Source organism: Bos javanicus, chromosome 21, assembly GCF_032452875.1.
Source record: "Bos javanicus breed banteng chromosome 21, ARS-OSU_banteng_1.0, whole genome shotgun sequence".
Lineage (NCBI taxonomy): Eukaryota > Metazoa > Chordata > Mammalia > Artiodactyla > Bovidae > Bos > Bos javanicus.
This window is the reverse complement of record NC_083888.1, coordinates 63756341-63783924: the sequence shown is the minus strand read 5'-3', so window position 1 is coordinate 63783924 and position 27584 is coordinate 63756341. Positions and strand designations below refer to the sequence as shown.

At 44.4% G+C, this 27584-nt stretch overlaps 2 protein-coding genes across 12 annotated transcripts in view; one reads left to right on the top strand and one right to left on the bottom strand.

Moving 5' to 3' along the window:
• The window catches only part of CCNK (cyclin K), a 30310-nt gene extending 11302 nt beyond the window's left edge, over positions 1-19008 (bottom strand). For 2 of the 5 annotated variants that reach the window (XM_061395294.1, XM_061395298.1), the window contains exons 1-6: positions 18839-19008; positions 18518-18613; positions 5584-5655; positions 4205-4454; positions 3449-3530; positions 1870-2001 (exon numbers count right to left, since the gene is read on the bottom strand). In XM_061395294.1, the coding sequence (XP_061251278.1) occupies positions 1870-2001; positions 3449-3530; positions 4205-4401 (411 nt within the window). In that variant the 5' untranslated portion in view covers positions 4402-4454; positions 5584-5655; positions 18518-18613; positions 18839-19008. Of the gene's footprint in view, positions 1-1869; positions 2002-3448; positions 3531-4204; positions 4455-5583; positions 5656-7835; positions 7907-18517; positions 18614-18838 lie in introns of all 5 variants that reach the window. The other 3 variants (XM_061395296.1, XM_061395297.1, XM_061395295.1) reach the window with 3 other exon arrangements.
• Positions 19009-19127: 119 nt separating this feature from the next.
• The window catches only part of SETD3 (SET domain containing 3, actin N3(tau)-histidine methyltransferase), a 78381-nt gene continuing 69924 nt past the window's right edge, over positions 19128-27584 (top strand). For 2 of the 7 annotated variants that reach the window (XR_009732189.1, XM_061395292.1), the window contains exon 1: positions 19180-19297. The gene's annotated coding sequence lies outside the window, so the exon portion shown is untranslated. Of the gene's footprint in view, positions 19298-23211; positions 23276-27584 lie in introns of all 7 variants that reach the window. The other 5 variants (XM_061395288.1, XM_061395286.1, XM_061395290.1 and 2 more) reach the window with 5 other exon arrangements.

Here is a 27584-nt window from a genome sequence, read left to right as displayed (position 1 = left end):
GGCTACAAAGCCCCTCCACCCCGTGGGTCAAGCTGGCCTGCCTCAAAAGCTTGATGAGCATGGCCACTCCCCACTTGCTGGCTTCTGGGCACTGAGCCCAGAGAAGGCAATGGCACCCCACTCCAGTACTCTTGCCTGGAAAATCCCATGGATGGAGGAGCCTGGTAGGCTGCAGTCCATGGGGTCGCTAAGAGTCGGACACGACTGAGCGACTTCACTTTCACTTTTCACTTTCATACAATGGAGAAGGAAATGGTAACCCACTCCAGTGTTCTTGCCTGGAGAATCCCAGGGATGGCGGAGCCTAGTGGGCTTCCGTCTATAGGGTCGCATAGAGTCGGACACGACTGGAGCGACTTAGCAGCAGCAGTAGCAGGGCACTGAGCTGCAGAACTTCTGCCTCGCTGTGCCTAGTCAGGGTCTCAGGTTCCTGATGTGCTGGTACAGGGGGTTAAGGTCGAAAGTAGAAGAGGACTCCTCCAAAGGTGTCTTGGACAACACACACCAGTGGCTGCAGCGTCCAGGTCTTTGCAACTCCCCCCAAGTAACCATGGCTCGTGAGCCAGAGGGTCCTTCTGCCCCTGTGATCAGACCTGACCAAAGCACAATCCATTTCTACAAAAGTCTCTGTGCTCCATGAAAATCAAAAACCTATGGCATCAGAAATATCCGATGCTACATTACTTTCATAAAATACATTTTTGACCGTTGTTAGTTATGAATTTCTCATAGATTCACATTTTTATAAACAGGTGAACGGATTTATAAATAAGTTCAAGGGACAGGGTTACCCACACTGACAATACTTACACAAAAGACCACCATTTAGCGCAAAAACAGGATGTGCAAAAGCATTCTGGCCTCTGTCACCTCCTTGAAGCGAGAAGGAAAACTAACAGACACGTGTTTTATAATCACACACAGATTCTGTGGGGTGCAGGGAGGGTGACTGCCATGGGAAGCAACACCAGCTGACTAGGAGAAATGGGGCCGTGGGTGCGCCAAACATCTGTGTCTGGGTCAGCTCTGCATTTCTGTGATTCTTAGTTTCTCCCCACAATCTCAGTCTGTCATTTAGTCTACTGAACGTCTACTCTATCCAGCCAGGAGAGAACACTAGGCACCAGGCAGAACAGACAGGGTCTGAGCTCTTACAGACTACAACTGAGAAAAGGAATACTCTTTGTGTGATGACCTGGTTAAAAAAATCTACATAATTATGAGCTGTGATAAATGTCATAAAGGATAACTCTCATCAGTGCTATAAGGACCATAATGGGAGATCCTGACAAGAACAGGGAAGAAGGAAAGCTGCTACCAATCCCTGAAAATGGTCTTTTTAGAAAATAATAGAAGAATGTGTACAATTATTTTGCCACCATTTCCTGACAGTAGCAGGTGTTGTGGGAAAGGGACAAGATGGATAGTCTGTTAATCTGGGTGTCTGCAAATGTCCGTATCTTCCACCACCCTTGGGAAGCAGAAGACACGCAGCACGTGTACATACAGCACCTGTACTTCCTTCTACCCAGAAGCCGGCTAGAGATGAACCCGAGAAGCCAAACTGCTTCTGGGCCTAAGAGTGCTAATGGCCACGAGAGAACTCTGCTCCTACCGCTTCCGTGTGCTGTTGCTCCTGAAGGGCTCCGAAGCCAACAAAGCACATCAGTGGCTGCCACCTAAGTGTAGGGCACGTTATCCCCGCTGCTTACTCACAGAAGCAAGGAAGAGCGTCCTCTGTATAAGGGCCTCTTAAGGATTCCAGGGACTGGCAGACACTGGGGCCACAGCCATTGTCAACACAAGGAACTCTGCCTTAATGCTGCCCTGAGGAATCAAGACCTGAGCACAGGAAGTTATGATTCTTACCTTTGGGTCATCTCCAAACTGGCCAAATTGTACATCATTTAATAGACTCCGTGCTGTTTTGATGATATCTTTACATTTTTTTGGTGTTTCTTCTACTTTCCCAGCCAGAAAGAGACAACAAGCTCCTGTTACCTGAAAGGAAGACAAAAGCTCTTGATCTCACTATCAAGGCTCACCCAGAAACAGAAAGATGTGGGGCCTTCTCAACAACCGGGGCGCCTCCCTTCCTGCCTTGCTCTTCTCATTCACAAACACTAGGGCACTCTAAAAGCTTGAAGCAAAGTCCACATACAAACATTCCACCCTGCGACCTCCAATTTGGCTTCACAAATTATCTTAAATACAGTTTTCTGAATAAAATGCCATGTAAATCATGTAGACGGAAGAAGTCATAGAAACAAACTTTCTTTTCATGCTGTGCTCTTAGAGACACTGCCTCCCTGCCCAGTAGCCTTGCTAGAGAGCGTTCACCCCGTACCACGGCCCGAGTTCTCCTTCCTTCCTCCTGCTGCCTGACTCCAGGCCCAGCTCCTCCATCACAGCGACCTTCTCACTGCTCTGTCTCCAGCTTTCCTTTGCCTGCTTGCTCTTCTACGTGCCCCTCCATTCACAGAATCCTGACCACACGTAACACAGCAGTCAGGTGCCATGCTGGAGTACAAAGTGGATCCTGACATGGTCTCTCCTCTGAGAGTATCACAAACTAGTGAGGAAGAGATGTGTGCAGAACTGAGTAAATCTCAGCAAAAGGAAGAAGCCCCAGCAGACTAACTTCCTGTTATGTCTAATTTAGTCTTCTTCATAAGACTCTCCCATCGTGTCAGCTGACCTACTAAAGTCACAGTTCCCCGGTCTGGAATTCAAGGCCCACAGTAGTCTAGCTCGGACTACTTTCCCACCCAGAGTGCCACCATGCCCTTCCTGCCCACGGGCCTCCTGGCTGGCTGCACGCCTCCCCCAGAGCTTGGATCAGGCTGGTTTCTGGTGGACGACTGCTCTATCTATCTCAGCACAGCAAGGTCCCACTCACTGCCAAGGCTTGACTCCGGGCTGGCCCCTCCTCCCTGGCATCTCCCCCGATTTCCCCAGGATGCAGTGAACCCCTCCCCTGGAGCGCTAGTCTCTGGTGCCTCTCCAACGGCCTCGCTCTCTACGTGTGCTTCGTACTCATCAGATCAGCTGTCCTGGACCGGAAACTACTGGAGGTGGAACCTCCACAGGGCAGGTTTAAAAAGTAACTGAAGACTCACTGACATGGAACAAAGAACTCCTAGGCCATTTGCCTTTGCTGGGTCTCAACCGTAAGGCCAATCTTGAGAAAAGTAACAAGGAAGTAAGCACACTAAGAACTACACGATTATGGCTCATATCGACCTAAATAAAAAAGTCAAAAAATATTTTAATAGTTAGTTGGGAAAAAACAAAGTTTGAACTTGATTTTGTTTATATATAGTATGTACCGTAAAAAAATGAATACTTCCTGGAAAATATAATAAAAAGAGAGGCTACAATCTGTCCACTGAACTATGCAGAAATAATAACACATGATAAAGAATTACAATATAATTAAAATACTTACATATCTTGGAAATTGCTTGAAGGAATGGAACATATAGAAGCGATGAAAATAAATTATTCCAGTTGCCAGGGTGTCATAGTGTCTGTTGTTCTGGTTAAGGACTTTGGCCAAGAGTTATGTCTTCATTAAATGCAGAAAAACAATAAAAGTAAACAATAACAAGAGAAGTGGGAAAGCAAATATTATCAGTGACAAAGCAGATGAATGGGCGTCTCGAGGTGTCAGGACTGTGCTGCGAGCTGCGGCTGTGCTTTAACAGTGTGCGTGCTGTGCTCTCAGTCGTGTCTGGCGCCCTGCGACCCCATGGACGGCAGCCTGCGAGGCCTGTCCATGGGATTTTCCAGGCAAGAACACTGGAGTGGGTTGCCACGCCCTCCTCCAGGGACCTTCCCAGCCCAGGGACTGGACCTGCATCTCCTGCACTGGCAAGTGGACTCTTCACCACTGAGCTGCCTGGGGAGCTTTCATAAGGCAGGGCTTCACTATCCTTAGATACACTTCATCTGCCATCAGTGGGTGGGTGCTACTTTCCAGACCGGTGGCCGCAAGCTCAGTGGCTCTACACATTTAAGTGGCAAAAAGGAAACAGAAACCCCCTAAGGAGCCAGGCAAATCTGAAGTAGCATTTAAATAAGAAAGATATTTAAAAGCTGTTTTAGTCAGGGATGTTACTCTTTCATCTATAATGCCTAATTTAATTCTTGGTGGTGGTGGTGATGGGGAGCCCATCCATTGTAGATTCCAGAAACAGGATACAGTCCCAAACGTGTGCCCACATCAAAGATGAACCGTGCCCCTTCTCGGCGGTACCGGGCCTCAGTGGCTGGATCAAGTCCTTCTAGCTGTGAGGGTGTATGAGCCAAGTCTTTTTTATCCCAGTACCAACATGGTTTTGTGTGGTCCAGGTTTGCTGAGGTTACTGAAGGGCTTGAATTTTCTTTATTCTCCTTCATTTATTGAAGTAGACTTGGTCTTTCCAAAAGACTTTCGGAAAAATGTTAGAATCCTGAGAAAAAGAGAAGAAGTAATGTTGGAAAGGGATACCTCACATTAAACAATCTCCATTATTATAAACAATCTACAATCATAGATTTGTACTTGATAAAATTTCCAATAGAAGACACACTACTTATCAGCATTTAGAAGACCAGGCTCATCTCCAAACACAATTTAACACTTAAGTGACCTGTAGTATGATAAATCCCATATTTCACAGCTTAAAAGGAAGAGCATTTGTCTCATTTCTTTCTGCCTTTCTTCATTAGACCTAGCTCCCTCATGCTGGTCTACATTCTGTTCTTCAGTAAAAACTACGTCTGTCCTAACCCCAAAGACTTATGCTCCAAAATTATCCATTTCTTCCATCTAGCATCCAATCAAATTTTCCCTTTTTTAGTTTCAGTTCAGTTCAGTCGCTCAGTCGTGTCTGACTCTTTGTGACCCCATGAATCGCAGCAAGCCAGACCTCCCTATCACCAACTCCTGGAGTTCACTCAGTCTCATGTCCATCAAGTCAGTGATGCCATCCAGCCATCTCATCCTCTGTCGTCCCCTTCTCCTCCTGCCCCCAATCCCTCCCAGCATCAGGGTCTTTTCCAATGAGTCAACTCTTCACATGAGGTGGCCAAAGTATTGGAGTTTCAGCTTTAGCATCAGTCCTTCCAAAGAAATCCCAGGGCTGATCTCCTTCAGAATGGACTGGTTGGATCTCCTTGCAGTCCAAGGGACTCTCAAGAGTCTTCTCCAACACCACAGTTCAAAAGCATTAATTCTTCAGCGCTCAGCCTTCTTCACAGTCCAACTCTCACATCCATACATGACCACAGGAAAAACCACAGCCTTGATTAGATGGACCTTTGTTGGCAAAGTAATGTCTTTGCTTTTGAATATGCTATCTAGGTTGGTCATAACTTTTCTTCCAAGGAGTAAGCGTCTTTTAATTTCATGGCTACAGTCACCATCTGCAGTGATTTTGGAGTTTACTTGATTCCATTTAGGTACTTTCACTTAGAAAAGCCACCATACTGGATGAATTAATATCTGAACAAGCCACTGAACAGAGCAATGTAGATCAAATGGGTGTAGTGATCTGGGGTGAGAGGGTGAAGGGAGGTGTCTACAAGTGAGAGAAGTACCTTTAAATTTTTCTTGCTTTCTCATCCTCTTCTCTTTCATTCAGAATGAAGAAATTCTCTAAAACCTCTAAGCTGAGAAAAGAAAACAATAAATAAGGATTCTCACCTAGAGATCATTGTAATATGTAAATTATTTGTAAATTGGATCAGAAAACAGGAATTTTCATACAGGGCAGACAAAAGGTTCTAAAGAGGCAGCTAGAACCAGACTGGTCTGGTTCAGCAAGAAAATAGCATCCGGGCAGCCAGGCTCTGGAAACCTAACTTCTGGAAACCCTACTTCTGGTCGGAAAAGCGACAGGGGGTGGACCGCTCTCCTTGCACCTGCGAGCTCTAAAGAGAATGTGGTCTTCCTCCAACAGGAAGAATGAAGTACTACCTGGAGACAAGTAATCTTCTTGAACTAATTTTACGCTCTGTGTAACTGAACTGGGCAATGGATGAGGGCCAGGGGAGACTGGTTTACTAAAGCTTCAGTATATACGAAGAGCTCAAAATCAGATGCTTAGCAAAAATCAAGAGTTGGGTTTTTTTTAATCTTTGATCTCATTTATATATGTGTGTGTATCTATCTATATGTTTTCTTTGCATTGAAAAACTTGATCTTCAGTTGTACCATTTATATATTTGCTTTATCTTATAATATACCCAGAAAATGGTATATATATCAGATGTCGTACTGAGATATCATTTCTCACCCATCAGATTGGCAAAAAGCCCAAAAGTTTGACAATATATTCTGCTGGCAAGGCTGGAGAAAAGCAAGTAATCTCACATGCTGCTGGTGGGGGTACAAAACGGAACGAACGACTCTCACAGAGGGGAATTTGGCAATATGTAACAAAATGGCAACGGCATCTGCTCTTTGATTTAGCAGTTCCACTTCCAAGTATCCACTCAGACAATATCATCACAGATAGGAGACAAAGGTGCACAAGATCAAAGTATTGTTTATAACAGCAAAAACTGTAGACAACGAAATGCCCATCATTAGGGCACTAGCTGAATAATATGGTACATTAACACAAATGGCGTGCCATGCAGCTATTATGACAGATTGAGAAAGATCTTTAATTATGGGTGTGGAGAAATTTCCAGGATCAGCATACATGGTTACTAACATTAGTATGTATCTATGTAAGAAAAGACGGGAAGTAAGAATAGAGATCTTTACTTTAAAAAAAAAAAAAAAAAACTAATAAAAAAACTGGTTACCAATAGGGAACGGGAGAACAGAATGTAAAGAACTGGGATGGGAATGAGATTTCTCTGAGTACATCCTTTTATAAGGCTTTCACTTAAAAACAACTTTTTATTTAAAAATAATTTTACATTTATAGAATAGTTGTAAAGACGGTTGTAAAGATGAATTTTCGTATATCCTAAACCAGCTTCCCTTAAAAAAAATCAATTTTGGAAACTTACTAACTACACTATATAGCCTTGATATGGATTTTTAATTTTTCCAAAAACTTCTTTTCCATTCCAGGATCTAATCCAGGATGCTACATTGCATTCGGGGGCTCACATTTCCTTAGTATCTTCTAATGCTTCTCATGTTTTCCTTGTTTATCTTGACCCTCCTAGTTTTGAAGAGTACTAGAAGCTAATAACTGTCTTGATTTAGGTCTGTCTGATATTTTCCTATCAATAGACTGGAATTCTGAGGAAGAGCGTCATAAAGTGCCCTTCTCATCACACCACTCGAGGAGACAGTGATGCAGAACGACTTGCTTTACTGCTGCTTTACTGTGCTCATTTGTTACGATGGGGTCTGCCAGCTTCTCACTCTAAGTCACTATTTCTCACTTTCTATCTTCTATTCTTTAAAAGTGAGCCCCAAGGTCCAGGCCACACTCTAGGGTAAGGGAAATAAGGGAATTAAGCGCCACTGCCTGAAGGAGTTGTGCTGAAGAATGTGTGTGGACCTGTATCAAAACTACTGCAGTATGAATGGCTACGTCTTTGGGCGGGCGTGGGGATATTTTGCAATGCAAAGCAGTATGCAAAGTACCTGTTTCTCCAGAAATATCAGCTATTAATTTTAGCATTCCTCTGAGGATCTTGCCTGCAATTTTTACTGTGGTGTTCTAGTAATTTCTATTTCTTTCCTTCCTTCAACATCACTTGGAGTTCTTTTGTAAGAAAGATTTGTTCCTTCTCTCCCTCATTTATTTATTTGATCATTTATTTAAACAAGGATGGGCTCATCAATACTTATCTTATTCTTTGAGTTATAATCCCACCACTACCATTATCTGCTGCTCCCACTGGTCCAGTTTACAGCCACGGGAAACAGCTCTTTCAGGCTAGCTCCGGAGTCCTAAAAGTCAAAGTTACAAAAGGACTCAGAAGCCAGCCTTAAGAGCATTATAGTATACAAAAAGAAAAGTAAACCCATTTTAAGTGTAGAGCTTATGAATTTCACAACACGAACATGTTTGTGTAGCACCATCCAGTTGCTAAGTAGAACATTACTAAAACCCCAGCAGTTCTCATTCCTCTCCTAATCACCACCTCCGGAAAGATAACCACCGTCTTGACTTCTGTTCCCATCTGATAGTCTTTCCTGTTTCTAAAGGATGTGGAATGAGATACTATCACTCTCTTACAACTGGCTTCTTCTGCTCAGTACTATGCGTGTGGGGCTCGTCCTTGTTGCATTCTCATCATTACACAGCAGGGGTTTCAACCTGGGGTGAGCTCGCCCCCAGGCACGTGTTTTGGCACGTGCACGTGGCAATGTTTTGGTGGGCCTATCCTAACTGGGAGCTGCTGCTGGCATCCAGTGGCTAAGGTCATGAGTATAGCTGAGCACTTTCCTAACGCACAGAAGAATCTCTCACAACAAGGGATTAACTGCACTGAAGCTGACACGCTCTGCTGCACAGTATTCTATTCTGTGAATATAATGGTTTTCTATGGAAATAGATGGGGAAACAGTGGAAACAGTGTCAGACTTTATTTTGGGGGGCTCCAAAATCACTGCAGATGATGACTGTAGCCATGAAATTAAAAGACGCTTACTCCTTGGAAGGAAAGTTATGACCAACCTAGATACCATATTCAAAAGCAGAGACATTACTTTGCCAACAAAGGTCCATCTAATCAAGGCTATGGTTTTTCCTGTGGTCATGTATGGATGTGAGAGTTGGACTGTGAAGAAGGCTGAGCGCCGAAGAATTGATGCTTTTGAACTGTGGTGTTGGAGAAGACTCTTGAGAGTCCCTTGGACTGCAAGGAGATCCAACCAGTCCACCCTAAAGGGGATCAGTCCTGGGTGTTCATTGGAAGGACTGATGTTGAACCTGAAACTCCAATACTTTGGCCACCTCATGTGAAGAGTTGACTCATTGGAAAAGACCCTGATGCTGGGAGGGATTGGGGGCAGGAGGAGAAGGGGACGACAGAGGATGAGATGGCTGGATGGCATCACCGACTCAATGGACATGAGTTTGAGTGAACTCCGGGAGTTGGTGATGGACAGGGAGGCCTGGCGTGCTGCAATTCATGGGGTCGCAAAGAGTCGGACACAACTGAGCGACTGAACTGAACCGATTGTGGATGAACACTTGAGATGTCTCTGGTTTTCAATTATTAATAATCGTAATAAACATTCTCGTGCATTCTTGTAGAGCAGAGGGAAACTGGCCAGTTGCCTGAGGGGACAGACATCTCAGCATATCTGTAATTTATTCACAGTACACTAGTTGGGAGTCTTTAAAACATATTAAAATAACAGTTCTCCATGTTCATTCAAATATTTTCCTCATATTCATTCAAATATGTCTCTATATTTATTCAAATGTTTTCTGCACATTTACTATGAGCCAGGCCTCAATGACATGACAGAAAACAAGAGAGGCAAGCTCTCAACCCCACCAGAAGCTTACATTCTAGGCAGACACAAAGAGAAACAGATATGTCAGTGTCCGTCAGGGAGTCCCAGTGTCAAGGAAAACAATAAAGCATGGTAAGTGGGGGGAAGTGATGCCTCAGGGGCAGTTTAGAGACATGCTGAAGGAAGACCAGTCAGAAGACTATAACAGCTGCTGAAACTATGCCTAACCAGGCCTCGGCCCCACAAATGGCCTTGGGAGAAAGACAGGCATCACAATTGGCCACGAGGCAAAGAACAGCAAGAGAGGACTCGAGTTTACTCTCAGAGAAGGGTAATATTGAAGAGAAAAATGGGGAAGAGAAAGAGTTTTGTTTTTTAAATTGAAGTATAGTTAACAAAACTCTTTCTCCTCCCCATTTTTCTCTTTAACATTACCTTCTCTGAGAGTGAAGTTAATTTGGGCTTTCCTTGTGGCTCAGCTAATAAAGAATCCGCCTGCAATGCAGGAGACTTTGGTTCGATCCCTGGGTTGGGAAGATCCCCTGGAGAAGGGAAAGGCTATCCACTCCAGTATTCTGGCCTGGAGAATTCCATGGACTGTATAGTCCATGGGGTCGCAAAGAGTCAGACACGACTGAGCGACTTTGACTTTCAGTTAATTTACTATGTTTTAAGTGTGAAAAAAAAAGTTGGTTTCGATAGAGGAGGGAAAGAATGTGGTTCTATAATTACTAGATACTTGTGCAGAAATAACCACCAGACCCATAAACAGGGCTACTGAACTCTAGAAAGGATTCATCTACTTGGGATTCACCTACATAGACGTGACAGGTAACATCATGTTCATAGACAGAAGGATGGAGCGTGAAGACAGGGACACAACTCTGAAGAACTTTAAGAAGCAGGAAGGACAGAAAGGGAAGGAATGGTCAAAAGGTAGGGAAATTTCCACCCTTAATTACATAAGAAATCAAGGGAACACCAGCTTTAAGTAAGAGGCACTGCTGCTGCTGCTGCTAAGTTGCTTCAGTCGTGTCCAACTCTGTGCGACCCCATACATGGCAGCCCACCAGGCTCCCCTGTCCCTGGGATTCTCCAGGCAAGGACACTGGAGTGGGTTGCCATTTCCTTCTCCAATGCATGAAAGTGAAAGGGAAAGTGAAGTCGCTCAGTCGTGTCCGACTCTTAGCGACCCCATGGACTGCAGCCCACCAGGCTCCTCCGTCCATGGGATTCTCCAGGCAGGAGCACTGGAGTGGGTGCCATTGCCTTCTCCAAGAGGCACTAGCCAACAGCAACAAATGCTAAAGAAAAATCAAAGGACAGGAAAAAAGAAAAGGCTACTAGGACTGGTGGTTAGTTATGAAACATTAAAAGTTCAGTGTAGTGGTGGGTGCACAACTCACTGACTTGTACCTTTTTAAATGGGTGATTTGTATGATACGTGAATTGTTATCTCAATAAAGCAGACATATACACATGTGTAAATAGAAGAAACTTTCTGGAGGTGCAGTAGGGCAGAAGGAAAACTGTATGGGTGATAAAAAATGAACAGGCTAAAAAACAGGTTATTGTTTCTTCAGCATAGAGGAGAATGAACGATGTCGGTAGCCAGAAGGAGTCACTAGAAGAGGCTGAGCAAGCCACTGCGTGGTTAAGGGGCCAAGAGATAATAAAAAGCCTAGGGATAATAAAAAAAGAGCTTGCTTTTTCTCTGAGACAGAGGGAAGGAAGAGTGTGAGAAAGATATTTTAAAAAATCATTTAAGGGGGAGAAAATAAATCATAAGACAGCATCTCCATTCTCTTTGGGAAGTGCCAAGACTTCTGCTGAGAAGAGAGGGACAGAGTGGAAAAAAAGGATCAGGAACAGTCCACTAGGGATTAAATAGGGATGGAAAAGAATTCAAACCCATTTTACCCTGCTGTCATCGCCAAAACGCATGCTAATAATCTACCCTATGTGCTGTTAGACTCCAGGACAGGATGAACAGGCGTAACACAGAGAAAATAAGTCACATAAACAGAATAGAGACAGTCCTCTAAATCAGTCACTCCCGAAACAGTTCCAACCTCGGTTCTAGAAGCCTGTTCCCTATTACTCTTCAATTTTTTTTTTTCACAAGACTCTAGAGTTCTAAATTTTCTCATTAGCAGTTCATGACTACTGTGAAAATGATGGAGAGATTTATGAGCTCCACAAAGTAAAATTCTCTCTGTAAACAAGCGGCATGTTAAGGCATTTTAACAACATCTTTCAGGAATGTGCTTTAAATGTATCACTTTAACTGAGAAAAGATTAAATGCATTTTCAACATTTAGAATTATGGATACTTACAAACTGGAATCAACTATAAAGGTCACTACTCAATTTTCTCTTCTGGTACACAGACTGCCTCTAAACAGTAACGTTTGGTCATTCACCTTCAATTCGCCATTTCCACTGGGACCTTAATAGTTGACAAAGCAGCCTACGGTATTGCTAGGTATCAATAACTGGTTTTTACATTACTTTTGCATTAACCTTCTATTGATTTTTATCTGTTCTATTCATCCCCGGGATCTGGTACATAAATGGCGCAGAATAATGAATGAATGAAATCTACCTTTCAACAACTTTGTAGCTCCCACCTAGCCGCCTAGGCCTTGAAAATACCTTTCCCTCATCTACTGATTGACTTTGAAATATGTGAAGACAATTTTTCTTTTCCTTTCTCTTTTGGGTAAAGAAACAGCTCTGTTTTCTCAATGTGGCTTTTAGTATTTCAAGAGCCTCCCTAAACATTAGCAATCAATGTGGAAAACAACATTCCCCATATGATCTGCATACTATGAATGAATATACTAATATTCACCAACATGCCCACTGTGTGTCTGCCGAGTTGCAGCACGCCCGCAAGCTATGCTTTCTTATCCTCACAATTTATCCCTGAGAAAATGAGCCAAAGAGACATGAAGCAACTTGCCTAATTCCACAGTGAGTAAATGGGAGAAACGCAATTTATCATTAGAGCGAAACACCACCTTTCCCCTATCTGGGGAAAACTTTATAGTTCACTTCTGTAAATGGAACATTACATCATACAACCTTTTTTTTTTCTCCCAAGTCAGGTCTTCATCTCAAACACACACACAACTAAATTTTTGTGAATTCAGTAATTCTTGGCAAATCTGCATCTTGTTAATTTTGGTTTATAAGTTCAGCCTTTAAGAATGAGTTGAATCTAAGTGTCATCTAACAAACTTCTACTACAGATTTTGAATACATTTATTAATCTGAGAAGCATGCCTCATATATTTAAAGTTGGTAACAAAAAAAAGTGCTAACCAGAGTGAAAGCAAGACCAGAGAGCCCTGCAGCTTTATCTCCAAAGAACTCTTTTCAAGTTGACATCAACCTGTTGATCAACATTTGTGATTTGGTAATTTGAATGGCTATAAATCCATCTAACCAGACCTTATTCAGTGTACATTTACCTCTGGTATCTATTACATGAAGTGGGATTATGTTCAGTGTTCTTAGGAAATTATCCCCCATCAGTCTAGTAAACTTGTAACAAAAGGAGATACGATTTGTGTCACTAGCTTTCTTTTAATGGAAGCTCCCCCAGTTTGGGGCTATGAGCCTACTTTTCCAAATACTCAGAAACTCTTTTTGCTCATCCTCAAGATCCTAATATAGATTAATAATAAGCTCTGGAGTATGACTTCGATGGTGGACTGAAGGACCTGTGCTCAGCTTCTCCTGCAAGAACACCCAAATTTGCAACTAGCTCCTGAACAACCATTGACAAGAGAATGTTGGATCACACCAAAAAAAGATACTCCACATCAAGGGCAAAGGAGAAGCCCCAACAAGATGGTAGGAGGGGCAAAATCATGTTTGGAATCAAACCTCATACTCGCCAGAGACACTGAGAGGGCACAAACAAAACCCTTGTGTGCACCGGGACCCGGGGCCGCACAAGAGACTGAGCCAGACCTGCCTTTGAGTGTGTGAGTGTCTCCTGCAAGGTGTGGATTAGGAGCGGCCGCCGTGCGGACAGGGGCTCTGGCTGCAGCAGAGCCGGGAGGAGCAGCGTGTGGCCTAAGACCTCTTGGAGGAAGTTGCCATTAGCCCCACCGCAGAGCTGCTGAGCAGATGACCCACAAACTGGAAAACAATTATACCAAAGAAGTTCTTGCACTGTTGTGAAAGTTCTAGGCCCCAGCAGATTTCCCAACTTGGGGATCTGGCAAAGGGACTGAGAACCCTCAGGGAATTTGACTTTGAAAGCCAGTGGGATTTTAATACAGAACTTCCACAGGACTGGGGAAACAGACTCTCAGAGGACACAAACAAAACCTTGTGCGCACCAGGACCCAGGAGAAAGGAGCAGGGACCCCACAAGGGACTGAGTCAGACTTGCCTGTGAGTGCCCAGAAGTCCCTGGCGGTCGCGTGGGTTGACAGTCAGGGGCACTGAATACAACAGTCCTGGGAACTGCAGGGTGCTGGCCTAAGTCCTTTTGAAGGAGGTTTCCATTAGCAGTTTTCCAATTACTGCCACCACAGTTTGACCTCAGGCCAAACTACCGGGAGGGAACACAGCCACACCCATCAGCAGAAAATTGGATTAAAGATATACTGAGCATGTCCCATGTAGGACCATGCCTTGCAGGGCCACCTAAGACAGATGGGTCATGGCAGAGAGTTCTGACAAAATGTGGTCCACTGGAGAAGGGAAATGGTGAACCACTTCAGCATTCTTGCCTTGAGAATCACATGAACAGTATGAAAAGGTAAAAGATGAATTCCTCAGGTCAGTACGTGCCCGATATGCTACTGGAGAAGAGCAAAGAAATAGCTCCAGAAGGAATGAAGAGGCTGAGCCAAAGTGGAAACAACGACCAGTTGTGGGTGTGACTGGTGATGCAAGTAAAGTCTGATGCTGTAAAGAGCAATACTGCACAGTAACCCAGAATGTTAGGTCCATTAATCAAGGTAAATTGCAAGTGGTCAAACAGGAGATGCCAAGAGATGCCAAGATCAACATTTTAGGAGTCAGTGAATTAAAAGGGACCGGAATGGGTGAATTTAATTCAGATGACCATATATCGACTACTGTGGGCAAGAATCCCTTAGAAGAAATGGAGTAGCCATCATAGTCAACAAGAGAGTCTGAAATGCAGTACTTGGGTACCATCTCAAAAATGACAGAATGATCTCTGTTAGTTTCCAAGGTAAACCACTCAGTATCACTGTAATCCAAGTTTATGCTCCAACCACTAATGCCAAAGAAGCAGAATTTGAATGGTTCAATGAAGACCTACAAGACCTTCTAGAACTAACACCAAAAAAAGATATCCTTTTCATCATAGGGTACCGGAATGCAAAAACAGGAAGTCAAGAGATATCTGGAGTAACAGGCAAGCTTGGCCTTGGAGTACAAAATGAAGCAGGGCAAAGGCTAACAGTTTTGCCAAGAAAACGCACTGGTCATAGCGAACATCCTCTTCCAACAATACGAGACAAGACATGGACATTATCAGATGGTCAATACTGAGATCAGATTGATTATATTCTTTGTAGCCGAAGGTAGAGAAGCTCTATACAGTCAGCAAAAACAAGACCAGGAGCTGACTGTTGCTCAGATCATGAACTCCTTATTGCCAAATTCAGACTGAAATTGAAGAAAGTAGTGAAAACCACCAGACCATTCTGGTATGACCTAAATCAAATCCCATATGATTACACAGTGGAAGTGACAAATAAATTCAAGGGATTAGATCTGATAGACAGTGCCTGAAGAAATATAGATGGAGGTTCATAACATTGTACAGGAGGCGGTGATCAAAACCATCCCCAAGAAAAAGAAATGCAAAAAGGCAAAATGGTCATCTGAGGAGGCCTTACAAATAGCTGAGAAAAGAAGAGAAGCTAAAGGCAAAGGAGAAAAGGAAAGATATCTGAATGCAGAGTTCCAAAGAACAAGAAGAGATAAGAAAGCCTTCTTAAGTGATCAATGCAAAGACATAGAGGAAAGCAATAGAATGGGAAAGACTAGAGATCTCTTCAAGAAAATTAGAGATACCAAGGGAACATTTCATGCAAAGATGGACAGAATAAAGGACAGAAACGGTATAGACCTAACAGAAGCAGAAAGTAATTAAGAAGAGGTGGCAAGAATACATAGAAGAACTATACAAAAGAGATCTTCATGACCCAGATAACCACAATGGTGTGATCACTCACCTAGAGCCAGACATCCTGGAATGAGAAGTCAAGTGGGCCTTAGGAAGCATCACTATGAACAAAGCTATATACCATCTGCTTTTAAAAAGCAGAAACATTACTTTGCTGGGAAAGGTCCATATAGTCAAAGCTACGGTTTTCCCAGTAGTCATATAAGGATGTGAATGTTGGACTATAAAGAAGGCTGAATGCCAAAGAACTGAAGCTTTTGAACTGTGGTGCTAGAGAAGACTCTTGAGAGTCCCTTGGACTGCAAGGAGATCCAACCAGTCCATCCTAAAGGAAATCAGTCCTGAATATTCATTGGAAGGACTGATGCTGAAGCCGAAGCCCTAATACTTCAGTCACCTCATGTGAAGAGCTGACTCATTGGAAAACACCCTGATGCTGCGAAGATTGAAGGCTAGAAGAGAAGGGTACGTCAGAGGATGAGATGGTTGGATGGCATCACCGACTCAACAGACATGAGTTGGAGCAGGCTGCAGAAGACGATGAAGGACAGGGAAGCCTGGTGTGCTGCAATCCAAGGAGTGCAAAAGAGTCTGACGTGACTGAGGCACTGAACAACGACGACAACTGGCTCTAGCATCCAAAGCCATTCAGTGGTTCTCTGCAAAAACTGACACATTTACCGAACTCCAGTATTTATCATTAACTGCACTTTGAAGATTCCTCAAGTGTTATGAACAATGATTTCACAATCTTATCTGTAAATATTTTGGTATACTGTTTATTTGACCCTGAAAATACGAATCAGATTTAATCCAATTAAGTATTCTTTATAATCACTATTCCCTTGACCTTAATCCTTCCCGGTTTTGTCTTGACCTAGTTTTAGGGAAAGAAATGGCAACCCACTCCAGTGTTCTTGCCTGGAGAATCCCAGGGACAGCGGAGCCTGGTAGGCTGCCGTCTATGGGGTCGCACAGAGTCGGACATGACTGAAGCGACTTAGCAGCAGCAGTTTTAGAAAAAACAGAAAACATTTTTTCTTCTGTATTCTTACCAAACCCATTGCTTTCAAATATAATCTCCTGTGGGGATAAACGAACAATTTATTTTGTAGGCCAAACCATGACCATTTTTTCTTTGTGACATTCAATTTTAGAAATGACGCCTAAGACATAACAATCTCATTAACAATTAGAATGTTTCTTTATTGCCTGTGGGTGCAAAGTAAGTTCCATAAAATGGAACAAATGTTTAACATGCTTTTATGCAAGAATCAACTAATGTTTTTCAACAATGCATCCCAAGATAATCGAAGTGACACACACACACACAGAAGTCGCTCAGTCGTGTCTGACTCTTTGCGACCCCATGGACTGTAGCCCACCAGGCTCCTCGGTCCATGGGATTTTCCAGGCATGAATCGAAGTGAAACAACAGTTAAAAAAAAACAAACCACTAACATTACACACCAATGGTAGTCATTCCAAATAAACCAAAAAAATCTTGGATAACTATTATATTCATACTATTATATTCATAGTCAACAGGCAGGCATCTAAGAACACTAAGATTCTTAACCAGTCAAATATCTATGAATATCGCCACTACTATCAGCATCCATGCATTCATTCCATGATAGCTCAGTTGGTAAAGAATCCGTCTGCAATGCAGGAGACCCCGGTACGATTCCTGGGTCGGGAAGATCCGCTGGGGAAGGGATAGGCTACCCACTCCAATATTCTTGGGCTTCCCTCGTGGCTCAGCTTGTAAAGAATCCACCTGCAATGCTGGAGACCTGGGTTCGATCTTTGGGTTGGGAAGATCCCCTGGAGAACGGAAAGGCTACCCACTCCCGTATCGTGGCCTGGAGAATTCCACAGACTGTATAGTCTGGGGGGTCGCAAAGAGTTGGACACGACTGAACGACTTTCACGCATTCATCAAGCAATATGGACAGATTATCCTGGCAGTATTTTGGGTGCTGAGGATAGAGAGCTTTGTGCAGCTCTCACTCTAGTAACATCACTCATACAAACCGTCATCAGCGCTAAGATTGCAAGGCATGGTGCTAGGTATCTCTAACGAGCGAATTAGAGCTACCCAAGCATCATCAAGTTTCCATTAAAAACATAAAAAGACCGCTTTCAACCAAGTGCTCTGAGCAGTCGTTCCTAATGTTAGAAGATTTAGCGAAAGCTCCGTTTTAACTGGCAGGCCAAATTTCGGGAGCGTTAACCACCATGTTTTGTGCGGGTAATCTGAGAGCTCTGAGATATGCCTCTGGACTTAACACCTCAACTTTTAAAGAACAATCCCTCCAGTAACAAACCAAACAACCCTGGAGAGGATCTGTAAGCACGACGCGAACGGAAGAACGGAGCTATTAATAATCGCGGAAGTGCGTTTTCCTCATTCCAGTCCCACCTTCTTTGCAGCGGTCTTCAAACTCCGAAGTCAGAGCATCCTAGCTGTGGAACAATACGCAAAGACTCAAGCTTTACCAAGGCTGGGACCGGCACACTGCGAAATGACTGGAAAGATGTGGACAGTCTGCGGATATATCGCTGAGTGTGTGAGAGTGCATAAGACCCCCTGCCCTTTCTCCCCACTTTCCAAAAAGTCCCTGAACCACAACCGCCTTTCATTTCGTGTGTTGCTACCTGCTCTAGAGTCCGAGCCAGGTTCCCTGACCCGCTCCTGGGCCTCAGACCCTCTCCCCGAGCGCGTCTCGGAAGCCGCAGCCCCGCCATCGCCCGCTAACTTTGATTCGCACCGGGGGGTAGGGGAGAGAAGCGGAATCCAGGAAGAGAGACTCCACCAGAGGCTGGAGGCTGGTGGCCATACCCTAACCCGACCTCCAGGTACGCGGGACTTGAGTGGCGCTGCCCGAAGTCCGTCGCTCACTCACCCCTCGCCTGAGGTAAGCCCCTTAGCGACGTCTCTCCTTGCCGACTGCGGCCATCTTGGACGTGGAATGTCGGGGATGTACGTCATCACGCTGCGTCTATGACGGAAAAAAATGAGCGACCGGAGGAAAGCCGGTCAGCCAATGAGAAGAACTTAGCGCTCCCAAAAGAGGAAAGAGCCGCCAGTCTCCTCCGGGCCCCGCCCCCCGAGTCGGCGGTCGCGGCGTGAGGAAGGAGGGGCCCGCTAGAGGGCCCATCCCGTCGGTCCCGCCCCCTGGAGGGTGGGGGTTGGTGGGGGAGAGGGAATTCTGGAGCAACCGAACCTGCTAACGGAACTGAGGCGCGAGAGGAGGGCCCCGGGAGGGGGGGCGGGGAGTTCCGGTCCTCCAATCAACGCTCGGGCCTGGGCTCTGCCTAGCCAATTATGGCCTGGAAGCTGGCGGGCCGAACTGGCGACTCCGGACCCAGGAGTTCGCCCGTCCAATGGCTGGGGAGGAACCGGCGAGGAACGGTCAGGGGGCGGTGGGGCGGGGCCGCGCCCCCTGCGTCTGAATCGCGGGCCAATGGGCGGTGGCGGCGGCGGCGGCTCGAGGGCGGGGCCCGGGGGCGGGCGGAGCGGGGTTGGGCCGCGGCGGCGGGGCTGTCTGAGGCAGCCGTCCCGCCCCCTCCCGTCCGGCCGCCGCCGCCACCGCCGCCGCTGCCTGGGGCTTGGCTGAGGTGGCTTGTGGGTCCCGGCGGAGTGTGGCGCCGCCGCCGCCGCGCGAAGGGGCAAAAGTGGGCAGGTGAGTGCCGGCGGCGGCCCTCGGAGCCGACTCGCGCTGCCCTCCGCCACCGCCATCTAGCCAGCCCCGGAGCTCTGCGCGGCCGCCCCACGCCCGGACCAGCGGCCCTCGGCCATGGTCAGGCCCACGCCCCGCTGGCCCCTCTGTGGGCCCAGAGTGCGGGAGGCGGTGTGCGCCCAGGGGGCCCGGCGGGTCGGGCCTTGGGCGCCGGGAGTCCGGCGAGGTCGGCATGCGCTGCACGGCCTCTCTGCCCTCCGGCCCTGCCCGGGGTTGGGGCGGGGGGGGCGGGGGTTGGGCGCGTTCACCCCCCCCCCCGGCGCCCAAGGCCCCCTGGTCCCCGCTCCGCCCGCCCCGAGACGGCGGCAGCAGGTGCAGGAATGCCCGGCCCCTCGGCGCCCACCGGGTGGGGCCGGGGTCCGTCCCTCTCGCGCCCGTGGGCTCGGCCCTGCGTGCGGCCGGCTCGCGCACCCGCTTCCTTCCTCTCTCCTCTCTCCTTCCCGTCGTCACCCCGCCGCCTGGGCCAGGGCTGTGTGGCTTTCGTGTTCCTCTCTTCACACCTCAGGCGCCCGCGGGGGTGCCGGGGACTAGCCGGCCCCCGCCCCCCGCCTCGCCCCGCTTCTCCCTCACTTTCCAGTTATAAAAACGGTCGTTGAAAATAGGTCATCTCTCTTCCCACGCGCCCCTTGGCCATCTTCCCCACGCTCCGTGCCCTACTAGGAAGAAGAATTCAGTGCTTTGGAGTTTATCATTCTGGGGTATCAAACTCTTCTTCCTCGTGACTCCAGCCTGGCGAGGCAAGTCTGCACCCCCTCTCTCCTCTGTTTCTACTCCGGGGTGGGGGCGTGGGGGTGCGGGTGCAGAAGGGAGCCGATTAGTGTGTCGGGCGCCACTTGCTGCGGGGGAACGGAGCGGGGGGTAGTGCTTACCCTCGCTGTGTGTTGACAGGTTTAGGATCACTTGGAGTGTGTTGTGTTGCATTTCCAAATGCAGGAGGTGATGTTTCAGAAGCAAAAGTGCTTTTAAAGTACGTTGACAGGTGACTTTTGCTTTTAACATCCTCTGCGGCGTTAACCCTTTAGCGACAGATCCGAACATAACTTGCTTGCGGTGTATGGGTTTGTCAGAACTGGCAAAAGTGTGGATTTTATCATGTGCAAATGATACCTCTTGCCCATTTTTCTTCTCCAAAATGACCCCACTGCTATTTCCAAACAGAAAGAACCAGTAATTAGGAGAAAAATTTTTTTAACTATTTTAAGTGAATGCATAGAACTTGAGAGTATAGCAAAATAAAAGCAGCTTTTCTCCACCATTAAAATTTGGAAAGACTTACTTGAGCCATGATATAGTGTGTCTATTCGGGCTACTATGCATGCAGTCTCTTCTTACCAGATTAGTCCCTGGGGCTGTTGTGATTGATATTTTGGAAAGGTTCCAGCATTTTAAGGAGGAGTTTTCCTCTGGCCCAGGGAAGTAATGGGCAAAGCCAAGTTCTCAAACAGCTACAGAACAACTTTTATTGGGCCCTCAACAACCTCAGTTTTCTTTCTACTACCCTGTATATATGTATATATATATATATATATTTTTTTTTTTTTTTTTTCAAAATTGTAAGTTAATGTGTGCAGTGAAACTCTATAGTCTGAATGAGTAAAATAGTTGCTGCTTCTGGTCTCTTCTCCAGTGATCCCTGGAATAGGAATGATGTTGGACTCGAAGATGAAACATTTATGCCTGCATGTCTGTAGTCATGAAAACTTCTGTTCATCAGTCAATAGTTGTGCAATAAGATTGTCAGGAAGACACTCCAAGCTGCTCTTCCGTGTGGTGAACATTTAGGCCACATTTTGAATGATGATTAAACCTTTGCTTTAGAAGCCATTGGAAAATGAGAGAGCTGTGAAGGTTGTACTGAAAGTTTTCCATTCTAAAGTTCAGCCCCTAGAAAACTGTTTTGTTCTGAGAGCTCTGATAACTGATCACAACCTTTCCTTAGAACTTGCTGCTCTCATGATCTTGAAGAAGATGACAAAGACGGGGGTGGCTGGAAGAGGCTGTCTACAGTATGACTGAGGTTGCTCACAGTAAATATCTAGTAGATGGTCATTGAATTCAGTGGGAAGCAGGTACCTAGTTTGTGGCTTGTGGAATTTTAGTGAAAATATGAGTAAAAATCTTAACTCCTGGCTCAGGGTTTCTCTTTTATTTTTGCAAGGTGTCAATCTAGTTTGAGATATTCCAAGTCTCTTAAAATGTTTGAACTACATAGTCTCTCTTTTTTTTTTTAATCACTAATCTGCAGTAGTTTTTAGAAATGTAACCAGTAATACTGTATCTTTCTTGATGCAGTTTGATGAATATCTGTTACTGGGAGGTTTTTTATCTTTAGAAACTGGTTTTCTCAATTAAAAAGTAATATATTTGGGCCCATTGATTTATCAGAAATAATATTTTGATCTCCTGTGCATCCTTTTTTCTTTGTACAGTTGAAGAAGTGTTATCTTGGCTATCAGTTCATTTTGAATCATATTTAACTGCTTACAGGTATTAGTTTAAGGATTCCTTGCTTTTGAATTTTCCTGATTTTCACTTTAATTGCCTGTACAAGTGTACCTTACTTGGCAAAATTGACTTCTGTATCCTGGATTTCCTTATGTCATCTCACTTTCCAACTCATAAAATTGGAAATTGTAAAATATTTTTATCTGCAAATATAATTTACCCATCAAGTGAAGTCGCTCAGTCATGTCCGACTCTTTGCGACCCCATGGACTGCAGCCTTCCAGGGTCCTCTGTCCATGGGATTTTCCAGGCAAGAGTACTGGAGTGGGTTGCCATTTCCTTCTCCAGGGGATCTTCCCAACTCAGGGATTGAACCCGGGTCTCCCGCATTGCAGGTGGACACTACCCTCTAAGCCACCAGGGAATTTACATAATGTTTATTCTCAAAGTAAATTTCTAACAAAATAGTAATATAATTTTTTTTAATTACGAAGGAATTGAGACTTTTTTCTAAGTCACTTAATCGTCTTATGGGGAAAAAAGTCAATTAACAGAATTGGCAAGATTAGCAATCCTTTCTGTTGTTAAATTCCTTCAGTAACTCAGGCCAGAGATTAGCTGTGTAGACTCCTTTTCCTTTTGGGAGTTTCTTCTAGGTTTAGAAATAAACAGATTGTAAAACCAGAAGTACAAACACAGCAATTGACAATTTTCAGCTGAAATAAATTTGAATGGAAGAAAAATGATTCCAAATGATTATAAAATTCAAATTCCAAAGTTGAGGCTTTGAAAAATTTTTTTCTTATTCAAGTCCTTTCCAAGTATTATTAGAAGTTAACTAATCAAGTCCAAACACTCTTGGCTTGCAATGGAAGATGAAGTCTAATTCTGAAGTTAAGATTTTGAGGAAAAGTGGTACTGATTACCAAGCCAGAGTAAAATTTTAACCTCTCACATGTTAATACTATTGGGCATCGGCGAAGTTGGACACCGAGCTCTGCTGATGAGGCTCTGCTTATCACATTGCATAAATTGATTAACCGCGCTAAACTTGACCTTTCTCATCTGTAAAGTGGGCCTAGTATCTTACTTTATCTTCTGTGTAAAATGTTTACCTCAGTTCCTGATACAGAGAATGCCTGAACGGTGCAGTTAGGATGAAGGCGGTCATGTGGGAACCTGCCCCAGGGCGCACACACTTTCAACAGCCTGGAAACAAACAAAATGACAGTTAGCCTGCAAACAAACAACATGACAGTTAGCATGAATAATTGCATTTGGATTAAAACTGCATTTGGATTTATTGTTTAATAAAGCACACGGATCTAGCTGAATATCAGTTTATGTAACCAAGGGTTTAGTTGGTTATCACCTTATCCTAAAGGCTGTCTTAACTTATCTTTCCTTTGCAGATTACTCAAGAAATATGCTCTGAATCCAAGTGTGAATTCACTTGTTCACTTGGCTGGTGGAAAAGTAAGGCTGTTTTGGCTATATTGATCTTCCTCAACTTATGATGAGGTTATATCCTGATAGCATTTGAAAATATCATTGTTGAAAATGCAGTTAGTGCACCTAACATACCAAACATCTTAGCCTGGCCGACCTTAAACATGCTCAGAACACTGACATTAGCCTACAGTTGGGCGAAATCATGTAACACAAGCCTGTTTCATAATAATGTGCTGAATATCTCATGTTATTTGTTGACTGCTATCCTGAAAGTGAAAAGCCGAACGATGGTCTGGGTTCAGAATGGTGGCGAGTGTGCTCTTTGCTTGCCCTCGTGCTCCATTGGCTGGCTGGCAGCTGAGACTCGCTGCTCAGCACCCCAGTGGGCATTGCACTGCATGTCACTAGCCTGGGAAAGATCAGAATGCAAGGATTCCCCTGGATGCCTATGGCTTTTGCCCCATCTGTATTACAAGTCAAAATAGTCTAAGCTGAACCATCTTAAGTTGGGAACCATCCGTGTTAGTAAAATATCCTTGAGTCGAATTTGGCTGTGGTTCACAAAGCACTTTGACAACCATACCTGCTACCTAACATTAGATGTCATTGTTTTAAAGATGTTCATGGTGAGAACACAGATAATAAACCCAGAAGTCTCTTCCAAACCTGACATTCCACAGTTTGAGAATCTAGTATCCTTATGGGAGGAGTGTGGGTGGTTTGAAAGTAACTTCTTGACAGATTACAGCTAGCTGTTTCTTCATTCTTTAGCATTTTTCTTTTTTCTTTAAGAAAGATATAATAGGAAATGATTATTTATGATACTGAATGATTCTTTGCTTTATAAAGAGGGGTTTTTTGGGGAGCAACTTTCTTTAAATAGAAGCCTCATTTTAATTTAATTGTGTTTATAACTTAATTCAACAGCAGTTTAAAAGTGCACCTATTATGTATTGAAAAGTCAATCAAAGATAGTTTAAGCATCTATAAAATTATCATGTATATTAGTGGAAATATGGTAAAAACATTGTAGAAAGCAAGAAATACCTGTATTTTTTAAAAAAAGATCTCAAGTTTGTGTGTTTGTGTATTTGTCTGACAGCCCAACTTGTTCTGTATAAAAATTGGAATTTTACTTACCCCTTATAGGTCTACCTTCATCTTGCTATGTGTGTAGCTACTGAGTTGAAATTAATTCCACTGTCTTGCCTGTCTGCCTGCCTTGACTTCTTGGTGGTTGTGAGTTGTGACACACAACACCTTTGATAGAGATTGGAATGGTGGGTGCTCCTTAGCCTCTTGAAGTGGGATAAGTTAGTATGACTTGACCGTGTTACTAGATCCTGCCACCGTGCAAAGAGGGATGTTCCTGACATTTCAGTTAACATGGTGCCAATGCAAGGACTATGTACACCTCATCAGTTTTTGTAGCAGAGAGAACTTAAATACTTTTCAATTTGGGAGCGCTTTTATTTGCCTAGGCCACCATCCTGTAATTTGTGTACTTAATTCAAAATGTTGTCCTCTGATCCTAATGGCCTGCAAGGGATTTCAGTGAGGTTCTTTTCTTCCTCCAGAGATCAGGCAGGCTTTACACTCCCTTCGAACACTGCTACAGCTGGGAGCCCTAGGTAGGAGAAAGCCTGAGGGCCATCCTCTCCCTTAGTCGATCTAGCTACAGAGTTGAGAGGAAAGATGCAGGATGTGTTGAAAAGCAGATGCTGGGCTTGAGCAAAGGTTTTCTGGGTGAATTACCAAGTAGTGTAATCAGAAATGTTTATTCTAGTTGTAATTCAGTTTAGTTCAGTCGCTCAGTTGTGTCTGACTCTTTGCGACCCCATGAATTGCAGCAAGCCAGGCCTCCCTGTCCATCACCAACTCCCGGAGTTCACCCAGACTCACATCCATCGAGTCAGTGATGCCATCCAGCCATCTCATCCTCTGTCGTCCCCTTCTCCTCCTGCCCCCAATCCCTCCCAGCATCAGAGTCTTTTCCAATGAGTCAACTCTTCACACCAGGTGGCCAAAGTACTGGAGTTTCAGCTTCAGCATCATTCCTTCCAAAGAAATTCCAGGGCTGATCTCCTTCAGAACAGACTGGTTGGATCTCCTTGCAGTCCAAGGGACTCTCAAGAGTCTTCTCCAACACCACAGTTCAAAAGCATCAATTCTTCGGCGCTCAGCCTTCTTCACAGTCCAACTCTCACATCCATACACGACCACAGGAAAAACCATAGCCTTGACTAGACGAACCTTTGTTGGCCAAGTAATGTCTCTGCTTTTGAATATGCTATCTAGGTTGGTCATAACTTTCCTTCCAAGGAGTAAGCGTCTTTTAATTTCATGGCTGCAGTCACCATCTGCAGTGATTTTGGAGCCCCAAAAATAAAGTCTGACACTGTTTCCACTGTTTCCCCATCTATTTCCCATGAAGTGGTGGGACTGGATGCCATGATCTTCGTTTTCTGAATGTTGAGCTTTAAGCCAACTTTTTCACTCTCCACATTCACTTTCTTTTTTTTTTTTCACATTCACTTTCATCAAGAGGCTTTTTAGTTCCTCTTCACTTTCTGCCATAAATGGAAAGCAATTCAAGAATAATGCACATTTACAGTCTTTCCATTTAGAATATTTGGGGGACAGAAAAAAAGAAGTCCACGCAGCTGAATTCCATCTCAGTCTGTTCAGTAAGTGTGAAGTAGGTTTTGTAAAAATGGGTTAAGTATCCAGCACCCTCCCTTACCATTCCCACCATCCCCTCAGCCAAGCTCCCTGCACGCTCTGTGTTCATGTTTCTCCCCACCTGTGCAGATAATATGTGAAAGAATCACTCCGTTGATCAGAAGTGGTTGTTGATTACAGATGCCACTTGCATATTAGCAATTTAAATAATAATTGAAAATGCCATCTATTTTACGGTTTTCTAAGCCTGTTCCATCTCTTAAGTGGAGAGGTTGTTGATAGTCTTGTAAAATAGTTTATGGTGTTGTAAAGAGCCAGATTTTGAAGATTCTGTAGATTTTTAAAAAATCTTGATGGTGGAGAAATATAGATACGTGTAAAACTCTTAGCTTGCTGTTTCTTTTTATTGATGGCCCTTCCTTTGAAGGACTGTCACTGTAGTAACTTTATTGTAGAATCCATTTGCTTGTCAATTCAGTATTGCTTTTCTATGTAGTATTTTCTTTTGTCTTTAAGTATTAAGTCCTTTTTTTTTTTAAACCATATATTTGTTTCCCCTAAGATAATTCAATAAGAATTCGTAATTTATGCCAGATTTTGATCTAAACTCTAAGGAAACATCTTTTATTTAGTATTGTATCTTTTGACTGGAATTTGGAATTTACCTTTATGTATGTATGCTGCTGCTGCTAAGTCGCTTCAGTCGTGTCCGACTCTGTGCGACCCCATAGACGGCAGCCCACCAGGCTCCCCTGTCCCTGAGATTCTCCAGGCAAGAACACTGGAGTGGCTTGCCATTTCCTTCTCCAATGCATGCAAGTGAAAAGTGAAAGTGAAGTCGCTCAGTCGTGCCTGACTCTTAGTGACCCCATGGACTGCAGCTTACCAGGCTCCTCTGTCCATGGGATTTTCCGGGCAAGTGTACAAGAGTGGGTTACCGTTGCCTTCTCTGTTATGTATGTATACACAGATCTAACTTAACACATATTTTAATTTTTCTAATAAGTATATTTGAAATAAATATTGAAGATAAATATTGAGTCTTTGTAGGAAGTTGATGAATTAAACTAAGCAGTAGTTTTTTTCCACTCAGAACATTAAGAATATTCAGGATACCTATTTGGCTCTTTCATTTGCTAAAACTTGGAATCCTGCCCCAAATTCAGCTGAACTCACAATGAAAATTATTCATGGTGTATAACAAGTTTTTGAATCATAAATAAACAGGGTAGGTAGTTATTTTAAATCCTTGGTGTTGGGAACATCTTCATTAGCTAAGAAAGGCAGAAGGGGGTTGAATTTAGGAGACTACCCAGACTGGATTCTAACACTTTTCTCCGTCTGAATCTTAGCATCCAGTCGTTCTTCTTCAACTGCACTTTATTCTCTGCCCCTCTTTGTTTTGTTACTTTTCTCACACATTCGAGGGGTTATTCAGGCTGTGTCCTGGGTGCCCACTTCCTCATCCTCGAGGCTGCAGGCCTGACTGTCCCTCACTTGTTCCTCTTTTGCCCTGACCGGCATGGTCCTGGCACGGGGATGCCAGCGAGCTTGTCTCGCTGCAAATGTGCTGGGCCTAACACAGGACTTCAGGTTGAAGCTGTAGGCCTACTGCTTGGTGGCTATGGGCTCTTGGCCAAGTCGTAGTTGT